Source organism: Crocodylus siamensis, chromosome 7, assembly GCF_052110815.1.
Source record: "Crocodylus siamensis isolate JL-2025a chromosome 7, ASM5211081v1, whole genome shotgun sequence".
Taxonomy (NCBI): Eukaryota; Metazoa; Chordata; order Crocodylia; family Crocodylidae; genus Crocodylus; species Crocodylus siamensis.
This window is the reverse complement of record NC_143401.1, coordinates 66,624,145-66,636,743: the sequence shown is the minus strand read 5'-3', so window position 1 is coordinate 66,636,743 and position 12,599 is coordinate 66,624,145. Positions and strand designations below refer to the sequence as shown.

The following is a 12,599-nucleotide window of genomic DNA, read 5'->3' as shown; positions in this document are numbered from 1 at the left end:
GATCATGTGGTACAGGGGAGGGACAGGGTGTCTAGGGAAAACCACAGAGTAGTAGGGAATCGCTGACTCTAGCTCAGGCTCCAGTTTGGAACTGGAAACTCCAGTTTAGACCCAGCCAGGGGCGGGAGCTGCCCCCACTACCTGGCTGGGGCTGGGGCAAGAGCTGCAGCAGGGAGAACAAATGGCTAGGTTCATGGTGCAGGCAGGGGGGCCCAGGGGATGCCTGTCAAGCTGCCTGTTCCCTCACTGAAATGGGGGAGAGGGAGGTGGGGGAGACAGACGGACACGAACATAATCTTCCACATATAAAATCTAATTATGGGGGAGCACGGGCATCTTAAATTCAAACTCATCTTTGATTCAGTTGTGATGGTCAGAACCAAAGGTGTTAATGAGCAACTTATAGCAAAAAAAAAGATTTGCTTCTTGAAAGCATCTGGTAATGGCATATAGTTAACATTAGCTAAGGCACAGCTTGCAAGATTATTTCCCGCAGACGTATCCTCTCAGTCAGAAGCATAACTGTAATGTTAAAATTAACTGTCTGTACCAATTGTAAGACTAACATGGGCCCCAAGAAGCAGAACTAGAAAACAAAACTGCAAACTTTAGCTGATCTAACAATTTTTGCTTAAAGGTCACTAAACTGACAAACCTGACCACAAGGTATAATTAACACATTTCAAAAAATTCCGAGTGGGTTGCACTTAGGTAGGGAAAAATGCTAATCTCAGACCCCAAAGTGATGTGGTGTGATTTGCTTATTGGGTAAACCCAAGTTTAGGCAGTAATCTATTATAATAATTTCTAACACCTTTTAACCCCATAGGGTAAACAGCTGTAGGGCAAGATTGTGAGTGGCTCTAAAGCCAACAGATTAGCACAGGACAGGATATAAAGGAACATGCACATCAGGTGACCAGCAGGAAGGACGGAACAGAATGGTCATTACTGTTACAAGGCTGGACTCCAGACTCCCAGTGTGAGCAAGGACCAGATCCTGACTGAAGGACCTTCCCCAGTGCTCCCTCCAACAGTGTCCGACTTCACTGGATCAGCTTGACGTGTACCTGGTGCTAAGGGACTATCGATAAATTGCTAACCAAATGTGAACTCTTCGTCAATTTGTCTGTCTGTTTTTATTATTAGTGCCAATTTAACTTTTATTGCTATATTGTCTGTTTACTAGTTAACCTTTTTATTAACTGTTATACGTGTAAATCATATTTTGCTGTTTAAACATTTTTGTTGCTATTTTGCTGCTATAAGTAAAATTTGTCTTTACTATTGTAAGTGAAACTTGTCTTTGCTTCACTCCCAGCTCCGCCTCCTCAATCCCAAACCAAACAGCCCAGTAACTGATACAGTTGCAGCACCCAGCCAGCCTGCAACCAAATTGATACACTCACAGTGCCCTGCTGTCCTGTGACATTCAGTAAATATGGTAATTTAATGGGCAAAGCAAAGATTGTCTATTAACTTCTTACTAGGCTTTTTAATTGCCTTAAAAAATATTTAAGCATTAGATGTCTCAACCACATGCAAATTCACCTCACCTAAGTCCTTTTCTCTTCATTCCTTAAATCCTCTGGATGGCAACCTGTGGCAGGTTTTGGGCAGTCAGAAAGTTAGAAATTGTGACTGTCAGTGGGATTTACCTGTCTGTCCCCTCTCCCATGTAAAATCTAGGGTCTGGAACACCAAAAAGATAACAGCAGTTCCTGTGTCTGAGCATAAGGATGGGCAACAGAAGCTCTTCTCTGCCTCCTAAGATCACAGAAGCTGTCTTCACTAAGGGAAAATTGGGCTTTACGCATTTGACTAACAAAAGTGCTGGCACCCTTTGGAAAGAACAGCCTAAATATGCTCCTTATCATAATGTAGAGAAATAGTGACTGATTTAAGTGATGGGAGCACAGAATCTCAGTTCCACTAACAACAATGCATGATGGTGCTCATTCTAGTAAGACTCACCAGTCAACACAGTTACAATACAACATTTCTTTTCAATGAACCTAATAAAATCAGCTGCATATTTGGAAGTTAAAAGCTCTAACCTGCCAAATGTAGTGGTGTTGAGTGCCGTCCTTGGGTATCACGACAATTCACGTTGCCAGGTGAACACAACTTTTTTACTCGGGCCAAACACCCCTTCTTGGCAGCATCTAGCAAAGCTGCATCTCCTCTAAGCAGGTCCTGAATATCTGTATCACCATCTTTAACAAGATCCAAAGGAGTATTTCCATCTCGGTTTTTCTTCGTTGGGTCAGCCCCATGCTGTGAACATAAAAAAAATAAATAAATCTGGAGGGTGCTGTGTATTCATCTCATTTTTCACAACTTTTTCATAGCATATATAAGCAAAGTAAGACTTCCGTGTTCTTACACATCTCACTCAATTTATTTCAATTCATGTTCAATCTGTGTATAGAAAAGCTATAATATATCCAAGAGTCCAAAAGACTCAACACAGTGTTCTAACGAAGGACAGTGTTCCTTTTAGCTGTATTTCATTTTTAAAATTTACCTGTTTGATAATGATCAGTTGGAGCCCTCAAAATAAAATGCAGGTTTTTAAAGGAGCCCTGCCGAAATTATTAAAATGAAATGTTTAAATAATGTAAATTCCATTGTTAACCTCCTTCTCCTTAACATGCAAAGTACCTGTAATAGAAGTTTGCAGATCTCATATTTCCCTTTTGCTGCAGCTTCATGTAAGGGAGTGAACTTCCACAAATCAGCTACGTTTACAACTGCACCATGTTTAACAAGGAGTTCTGCTACTTCATAGTGACCATAGGAGCAAGCATTGTGCAATGGGACAAGTCCACTAAAAAACATGATTTAAGCAAACATTTCTTAATACATATTACATTTAGGTTTTACATTTTGTATCAAAAGAAACTCTAATTTGCATTTTCAATATTCGATATAAAACAAACCTCATTCTTAGGAATAACACATACTACCATAAATATTCTACTCTATTGTTGAACATAATTACAGATCTCCTGAACTTCTGAAAAGAAACAAATAAAAATGAAAAGCAGCTATCTATATAGCTAGTGCTACTGTAAGATTAAGGTATTTATTGCATTTCACACACATCTTCCTCAGGAAAAAATACTTATTTTTAAACCTTTAGGAAAAGCTGCTCGCTATTTCTCGTGTCAATTAAACTGACAGCATTAACAAGAACAATAATGTACTAATCCCAACAGCTAACATACATACTCTTTAGATGTGAAAAGTGTGAGAAATGAGAAAAATGTTTTTTTGACTTGCCAGAATTACATAATTCACTTCTTACAAACTATATGCTAGTTATATTTTCAGGTCCTAAAAATACTACAAAATGATATTTTCCTTTGGTATTACACAGGTATTCCAAAGAAATAGGAAATGTCTGAAGATTAGACAGTCTGGTGGGTGGCAAATTGGCTTGGGGGGTCACATCCAGAGAGTGGTGGTGGATGGGTTGATATTGACCTGGAAGGATGTGGGCAGTGGGGTCCTTCAGGGCTCAGTCCTTGGACCTGTACTCTTCAATGTCTTTATCAGTGACTTGGATGTGGGCATGAAGTGTACTTGGTCCAAGTTTGCAGATGATACTAAAATGTGGGGAGAAGTGAACACACCGGAGGGCAGGGAATTGCAGGCGGACCTGGACAGGTTGGAAAAGTGGGCAGAACACAACAGGATGCAGTTCAACAAGGACAAATGCAGAATACTGCGTCTAGGGCATAAAAATATCCAGCATACCTACTGGCTGGGAAGTGAGCCTCTCCGCAGCACAGAAGTGGAAAGGAATCTTGGAGTAACAGAGGACTCCAAGATGAACATGAGTCATCAGTGTGATGAAATCATCAGCAAAAGCTAACCACACTTCATCATGCATTAGCAGATGCATGACAAATACTGCCAAGGAGATGATACATCCCCTCTATGCAGTATTGGTCAGACTGCAGTTGCAGTATTGCATCCAGTTTTGGGCACTGCACTTTAAGAAGGATGTGGATATCCTCGAGAAGGGTCACTTGTATCATTAAGGGTTTTCAGGTCAAGCTCTATGAGGAGAAATTAAGGGACCTGGATCTCCTCAGCCTCCGCAAAAAGAACGCTGAGAGGTGATCTTGTGGCTGCCTACAAATTCATTGGGGTGGGGGGGGGGGTGCAGCAAGGAACCGGAGATCCTCTGTTCACCAGGGTGCCTCTTGCAGTAACAATGAAGAATGGTCACAAACTGACAGAGAAAAGATTTAGGCTGGACATTAGAAAGAACTTGTTCACGATTAGGATGGCCAGAATTTGGAACGGGCTTCTAAGGGAGGTGGTGCTCTCCCCTACCTTGGAGGTCTTTAAGAGGCTGGATAGGCATTTGTCTGGAGTCATCTGACCCCAGCACTCTTTCCTGCCCAGGTCAGGGGATCGGACTCGATGATCTGTTGAGGTCCCTTCCAACCCTAGCATCTATGAATGTAAGTACAGTAGACGCTCTGTTATCTGGCATCCCTTGGGAATGGGGCACGCCGGTTAATCAAATATTCCGGGTAATCAAATGTGCACCATCTGGTGCACTCCCCGGTGTCAGTGTGCCCGGGGACCGGGAGCGGGGCTCCGTGCAGGCTGCTTTTTCCTGCACAGGCTGCTTTGCCGTGGGCTGCTGTGGGCCAAAAAAGTGGCAAAAAAAACCTCAGCTCACGGCGGCAAAAAGGAAAGTCCCCTGGAAGTGGTATTTATGGTTTCACTTGTGCCGTGTCACTTGGATGCCGGTTAATAAACTGCCAGTTAACACAGCTTTTACTGTATACAGAATATGAACCACCTAGCAGAACTCAAAGGCTTACAACTAACACAAAAACACCAACCACATCTGCCAAATAAACATAAAATGAGTACTCACCCTTTATCTTTTGCATGAACATCAGCTCCATGCTGAAGAAGATACTCAACTACAGACACCCTATTATATCCTGCTGCAAAGTGCAGCGGTGTGGACTGACGTCCCTCAATGTCCCTGCAGTTCACACTCTGAACCGTACATAACTTCTGTGGAGGCCAAGAACCAAAACATATATCACTATACATATAGCTGACATTCAAACATGCAAATACTAGTTATTGTGCGTATTCTTTAAAACAAACAAACAAACAAACAAAAACACTTCCCCCCACCCCCAAAAACAGAAAATTTAACATCCCTAAATAACACATAGATAAAAATTAATTTCCCCTGACATTCAGGATAAAGTCAAGATTAATTGCCATAACTTTCATTAGGGGGGTTCTGCAACTCCAAGAGCAAAGAATTAAAACAATTCCTTTCCTCTCTTTTAATCCACACCTATGGACAATACTAAGTTCTTTCCAATTAAGAACTGAAGACTTCAGAATTGGCCCACATCAAATTGTTTTTTTGTTTTTTTTTTTTTTATCAGATGAAGCTTTTGCGCACCATGAGGGAATCGGGTAAAAACTATGGTTCTATGGTACTTAGACAGGAAAGCTTTTTTCTGTTTTAGAAAATATTGTCATGGTTTGACAAGATATGCCCTTGTGTAGATAGCACAAAATACAGTTGTAACCTTACTTTTACAGTGTCTACATCTCCAGCCTTTGCAGCTTCTAGTAATTGTCGATCTGCATCCGAATTACCTAATGGGATGCCTTCTATAAAATAAATGAAGATTACTTGTCTCTAATTTAAAAACTTCTTCAGCAAGAATAAGCACTTAAAATCAGACCAAATAGCATTTCAGGAACTGCCCTTTAACACATCTCAAAATATACCAGTCAATTTACCTCACATATACCTTGAACTGTAGCTGGTAGTTGTAACCTGGTACTTACAGGTTTCCAGAGCAATATTACATTTGCTTTCAGCATTGTTATTTCCGCTATTATGAAATACTGTAGACCCAGTTAATGACATGTTCAGTTTGAGAATTTTAGTGATCCAGATGCTTATTTATTGAGCTTATTACTATTCAGGTTTTTATTCAGTGAAAAATCTGAGAACTGTGTATACCCTCTTACCTGTGGTCACAAAAGTAAAGCAAAAGTGGCCACTATTTACCTTCACTTTACAATAGGTTTCTCCTCAGCGTTTCTTCAACTTGACTCTAGGTGGCAGACACCACTATGTTAGAATAAACTGCCAATTACTGTAATACAATCCTGGAAACAGACCACTGTGGGATAATACAAGGGCCAGCATCAACCACAGCAAACGGCAGCAGCAGCACATTACATGCAACTCTGGCTGTAAGAACGAACTCTACTAAACTTACATAAAATTTTGCCATTTTCCTTTTGCAGGTGAGCCAAGCATACAAACTGCCTCTATAATTCATCTCAGTGCCATCCCTTACTGCCTACTGATGCAAGTGAAACAAAACATTACACTATTTTAAACAAAAGTACAGTAGTACCTTGTAGTAGTTGCTGCACACTCTCATTCCCCATTTGTAAAGCTGTGAAACCCTGCAGCGACACAATGGATGGATCACATCCAGAGCTCAACAACAATCTGCATGTCTGAAGATGGCCATAATGGGCAGCTCGATGTAGAGAAGTCTGACCAAGATTATCCAATGCATTAACCTAAAGAGAACAGAGAACCTTAAGAATGTCTTTTGACAGGAATTAAGTCCACCAAAAAGGCCTTATATTCACAAATGATCACATGGAATTTTAGACCAAACATGCTGTCAACAGAGCTGACCTCCAGGCCCTTAAAGAGTATCTTGGTTTTTATTAAAAAAGCAAATTTGATCCCTGTTTCCATGCAAAAATACTCTGTAAAGCATGAAAATATAATTTAGCCACTAATGGTAAAAGTGATACAGTTGGGCCTCTACCTCTGCTGTAACAACAGCTAGTAACAACTGGTATATGTTGATAGGTGAAGGGTTGGGAATCATTCCATAAAATGAAATCTGTCAAGTTGATATGGTGCAGAGAATGATTTTTCTAAACATTTCCCAATATATTTAGTTTGGACCTATAGATAGTGGTGAGAAAATAGTGGAAAGGAATCAATGGCAGTAATCAATCCTGACAAAATTTATTCCAACTCTCCAAATTACCAACTTTACTTAGTTTTAGTTCTCACTGAGTTTGGGACACAGCTAGCTGCTATGCTGTAGCTGTGCCAGTCACTGTCACAGCACTATTGCAGGAAGAACACTGATGACAATCTTCCCATCCCTTCTACAACTCCAGAAGCATAAAAGGATGAGAAGTATGATTAAGGTGCTGAGTGAAGTGAAGGATTTTAGGTACTATCAACTGCCTGGTGATTCATTTGTTTCATAAGCTTCTGATGGGAAGCAGCCCAGGCCTCTACTTCCACTCACATTATGCAATGGAAGCCTGTTTTCTGTTCACTTCATAAATCAGCCAAAGTAGACCTGCCAGCTTAAAGAGCCAAAAGGGACAAAGCCCCTGAATGACTATGCAGTCCACCATGAGACAGAGTGCCCACTCACTACTTGATCAGCCCACTGCCTGATGTCCCTACTATCATCACTGTTGCTAGATAGAACAGCATAGTCTATATAAGGTGCTAGGGAAGAATAAGTGTGGGGAGTTGAGTGATGAGGATAAGGGTAACTTACGGAAGCTTAGGATAACTTCCCCCGCAGTACAAGACCAGTGGCTCTTTTTAATGAAAAAGTTATGTTCAGAATTAAAAAAGCAGCTCTCTCCTCAAGACAGAATTTAGACTAGAAGAATATGCAGAATCTCTCTTTGACATTCAACCTTAAGCTACTGATAGCTCTTGAAAAGTACCTGCAGCTTCAGAAGAAAAAATGATTACTAAAAATCCAGTGATGTTAGAGGGATGTTGGACTACTGAAATGTAACTTAGAAAGTATAAAAAGGAAGTTGTTAAAATTCTCTACTGATATAAAGAGATGTTCCAAATATTTTTCTTAACCTTACAAGGAGGTTACTGAATTTCAGTAACATACTGGATCTACCCAAAGGCTTCAACTTAAAGGTAGCCCCCACAATAATTAGATTCTACACATGGAAAATTATAAATCTGTTATTATTGAAGGTCATATTAAAGTTAATCTTCCTGACAGCTGTGGTGGTAAGGGAAAGCAGTGGCAGGGAGCTAGCAGCAGGTGGAGGAGAGATGGGAAAGGCCAGGTGACCTGCCACCCTGCTCCTTGTCCCCGCTTCCCCTGGCTCCTGTGCCCTACTTCCCACCACTTACCCTATGCAGTAGCTCTGGCTTTGTCTCCAGCCCAGGGCAGGCAACAGCTGTGGTTCCAGATCCAGCCCTGGAGCAGCAGCTGCCCCAGGTTGGTACTCAAATCCAAGATGACATTCCCCAGCAATCCGCTGGGTCAGGGGAAGGGAGGGGCCGTACACGAACAGGGGGGACACCTGATCCTGAATTTGAGTTTATACAGTATTTGACACTTGAAAGAAATGGAGGAAATTTTGAAAGACTGCTCAGAAATTGCTTTTTTTCTGAAAACTGCTTACACTGAGCAACCAGAATTCCGTTTCATAGCTATCTATGAATAAACAGTAAATTAAGAATGATTGGTTAAGTCCCACAAGCTGTAAATTTACCTGGCTCACAAGCAAGAGCCCCAACTCTTACTTCGGCCACCTCCTGTGACTGAAGTATGATACAATGGACCTATTTCCATTCTTCTCCTATGCAAAAAAACCCCAAACCTGACCAAATTACATGTTACAGCAGGTTTGGCAGGCTGCTGCTTGTGACCTAGTACCTGCCATGGGCTGCTAATCTCCATATTCTTCTGTAGAGAGAATAGATGGGAAAAGGTGTGCAGCAGGACCCTGCGCCTTCCTTGCTGCAGCAGAGTGAATAAACCAAATTAGGCAAGCAGCAGTACCCTGGTGATGTCTCTTCTGTTGCCCTGGCTGCAACTCACTGCCCATTCTCCAAGCTGCAGGGGAGGGGTGTGGGGTGGAGGAGGGCAGCTCTGATCTGTGGACCATAATTTGACAACCCTGTTATATAATTTTTGCAGTATATTGACTTCATCTTAATTTTTGCAAAAGCATTTCCAGCTCTCTCCATTTTCTCTCTTCATTTAAGATCCAGACCCCTTGCATGTTATTTTCACTCACTATCTCCTCCTCTCCAGTCCATTCTTCTAGAACAGATTCAATACTACTACTGCATAATAAAGAACTAAATACTTTTTTCGTGCACTGTTAATGACAGTATCAGTATTGAGTATAAACTACCCTGTATTCCATATAATGGAATGCAAAATCATGAAACCTATACAGATAATGCTGTATAAGTGTCTGTTTTATATCTATAAACATGTATATTTTAAGAAGTAACTGTATAAAACTCACAGGCTTCAGTCAAGTTCAACATTACCTATAAAATGTGTTTTAGCATAATCTTAGCAAACAAAGAAAAATAATTAGTAACTCATACCTTCGCTTCATGCTTTACAACCACTTCTACTACATCATTATGAGCCTTTTCTGATGCCACATGGAGAGGTGTCAAGAAGCTTTTAAAACAAATTTTTGCAATTAAGTTGTATTCTACAAAATTCCTTCTAATCACTTAAAAGCATTCATAAGAACACTCACTCTTTTGTCTTTTCATTGACGTTGGCTCCTTTTCTCAGCAGTAATTCACATACTTGCTTTCTCTTGGGGTATGGAGATGCAGCTGCACAGTGCTAAATATTATAGAACTGTTGCATTAATAGCGTTCATTAAATATATTTTCTTACTTGTTCATTAAGTGCAAATTAAAGCTAGATTGTACATTGGGATCTTTATTGTGTGTCAGGATCTATTATAAGACTGACAGAGGCCTATTTGTTGAATGAAACTGCTATATAGGCTCAGGAATTTGTACTATTACTCCCCAATCCAGCACTGAGGCCTCAATTTCTAACTCTTAGAGGTGAAACTACTGAATTGAGAACTAAGTAACTCAGGAAATGAATAAATAACGGTAGGTAAAGAAGCTAGGTAACAAAAGGAATCACTTTTAAAAGAGACAATAGGATAGAAAGGTATAAGCCCTTTTTTAGCCAACATTGGTTTTTAGATATCTTTAAGGAGATCTACTGCTGCCAGTTTGTGAAAACTATTTTTAAAGCAGCAGACACCATGCTGCCATGATTTATATTGTACTAAATAACTTATATGGGCTTTTGTTGTCTTATGAACACTGAAAATATCAAAAGGCAAACATATACTCTTTGTTAGTCACATCTATTAAATCAATCTTTTTGTATCCCAACTAGGCTGATCTGTTCAGTGGTAGAACTATGTAATCACAAAAGCAAGTGTTACTACTTTTACACTTGTGTTATACCTTACTCCCAGAGGACTGGTAATTCTTAACATACAAAACTAACTATGATTTTACTAAAGGGAATATAAAAAATAATGAAAGACAAATATGGGCATGTATATAATAAGGTGACACACTATGGAAATCTCTCACAGAAACTGATCTCAAAGCATTTTAATACAAATAATTTAGCCTCAGTACTCATGGGCAAGTGACCACCTTCATTTTAAAGACAAGAGAAATAGGCAGAGATTAATTGACTTGCTCCACATTACAGTGAATAAGGAAAAAGGACAAACATCTCCATGTTCTTCATCTTATCTTAACTTCCAAACAACCATTACTGTAGATCAATAATTAACCACAAGTGTTTATCTCCACCTTGTTAACAGTTCCAGAATAAAAAAAAATTACAACTGTAAGCAGGGGCAGAGGCAATCAGTAGATAGAGAGATACTGTATATTTAATAAGCTACAAAAAAGGATGCCATGGTTGATACCAAGTCACCCTGCCCCTCCTGCTTGCCCCACCAGGAAGCAGTCTAATTTTAGAGCATAGGGGAGATTCTCATTACTTTGCTACGTCATGAAGTTTGGTATGAGTGCACCGAGGACTTTAGGATCTTGCAGTTTATGTTCATTACACAGATGGAACAATTATTTGCATATCCTGAATGAGATCCTCAGTGCAAAAAAAAAAATATCAAAAGGACTATTGCCAGTGAACTGAATGGAACCAACATTTATATACTATATTTTAACTGGGTATCAGACCACAAAAGGTTTTAAGCATGAGGGCTGAATTCTTATACAACTTTTAAATAACTACCTACACTTTTTTAGCTAATTTCTTACAAAAATATATAGGGAAAATAATCTAAATCCAGGCCATTAACACTTGACTAGACTTAACAGGCAAAATTAATTTCTGGTATTCAAAAAGACACTGGAAGAAACAGGAGTTGGTCCTATATATACCATGGCTGAATGTGAATACTGTTTTCAAACAACTATAAATGCTATGATGGGCTTATGAAATTTTACATAATATTATGTCTTCTGTGCTAACCTTTTTTTTCTTTTACTTACTTGCCATTTCCTCTCCTGTATCCCCAATATTTATCAGCATGCAAATGCAAGCAAGATAAGTTGTGAAAATCAAAGTCAGATTGGTAATGATCAACCCAAAATTCTATAATTAAAATAATTACTAAAATTAGCAGATGAAAGGGTTTCTGAATATGTTTATATTTTACACCTAGATCAAGAACTGGCTGGGTTCTAAATAAAAAAAAGTCAGGATGATTGCCCGTGTCAGGAATGAAATGAGGAATAGGGAATGTCTACTGTTATACTGCAGCAACTTCTATTGGAAATGGGTTTATCATTATTACCTTAATTCAGCAATTACACTTGAAGAGTATATGAAATAAAAATGTGATGCAAACTTCTAAAGTGACAGAACTACTAAAGCCACCTGAAAGGATTAGAAAGAGAGGCAAAAAGTGAAGAAAAGTTTAACTTTAAAAACATGCACACTTATACCTGACCTTAGCTAAAAGACTGGTAAGTGATACAAAAACAAGAGACTGAAATGTTAAGTATTTCATGGAAGGAAATGAGAAGATGACCAGTGAAGGAGGAAACCTTGAAAAAAGAAGCAGACTAGTTTCAAATTCACTGATATCATGAGAATGAGTTATTCTGTAAAAATTGACAGGAATAAACATGTTAAAACAAGAACACATTTACTGTCCTGATTATTTATTTTATACTAGATTCCCCAGTCTCTTTTACCTGAAGGGGTCAAAAAAAAAATAATCAGGGATCAACAGTTTTAAAGTATCCCTTACTTTTTCAGTCACCCACAAAATATCTTAAATCAATGAAAAAAAAAAAATCACATCTGAAATATTACCAATGCTGTCTCATGCGTTTGAGGATGCTTGAAGTTCACTGTCTCCAAAGACAGATGCTTTTTGATACGAGCTACATCTGATTCTCGTGCAGCCTGTAGTAGTGAGTGACCTTTGAATTCATCTAGAAAAGAAGGTTTATTTTTAAATATCTGTGTGAAAGGAATCACGAGGACTGGCAGCTTCCAGAATGGGAAATACTTGTTTCAGGGATTGGGAGAGAACTTAGAAGTACTTTTCTAAGTTAACTGAACAACTATGTCCATTAAATGGATACAGCACAGCAATTTTAAGTTTTGAGAAAAATCACTGTTTGTTCACTCAGGCCTTTGACAGATGTTACACTTAAGACATGACTGACT

At 39.2% G+C, this 12,599-nt stretch overlaps 1 protein-coding gene across 2 annotated transcripts in view; it reads right to left on the bottom strand.

The window, feature by feature from the left end:
• TNKS2 (tankyrase 2) overlaps window positions 1–12,599 on the bottom strand; it is a 56,366-nt gene that overhangs the window by 24,062 nt on the left and 19,705 nt on the right. For both annotated transcript variants that reach the window (XM_090056636.1, XM_090056638.1), the window contains exons 9-16: window positions 12,240–12,361; window positions 9,604–9,695; window positions 9,443–9,521; window positions 6,432–6,603; window positions 5,591–5,670; window positions 4,904–5,049; window positions 2,665–2,830; window positions 2,058–2,277 (exon numbers count right to left, since the gene is read on the bottom strand). In XM_090056636.1, coding sequence (XP_089912762.1) covers window positions 2,058–2,277; window positions 2,665–2,830; window positions 4,904–5,049; window positions 5,591–5,670; window positions 6,432–6,603; window positions 9,443–9,521; window positions 9,604–9,695; window positions 12,240–12,361 — 1,077 coding nt within the window. The remainder of the gene's footprint in view (window positions 1–2,057; window positions 2,278–2,664; window positions 2,831–4,903; window positions 5,050–5,590; window positions 5,671–6,431; window positions 6,604–9,442; window positions 9,522–9,603; window positions 9,696–12,239; window positions 12,362–12,599) is intronic.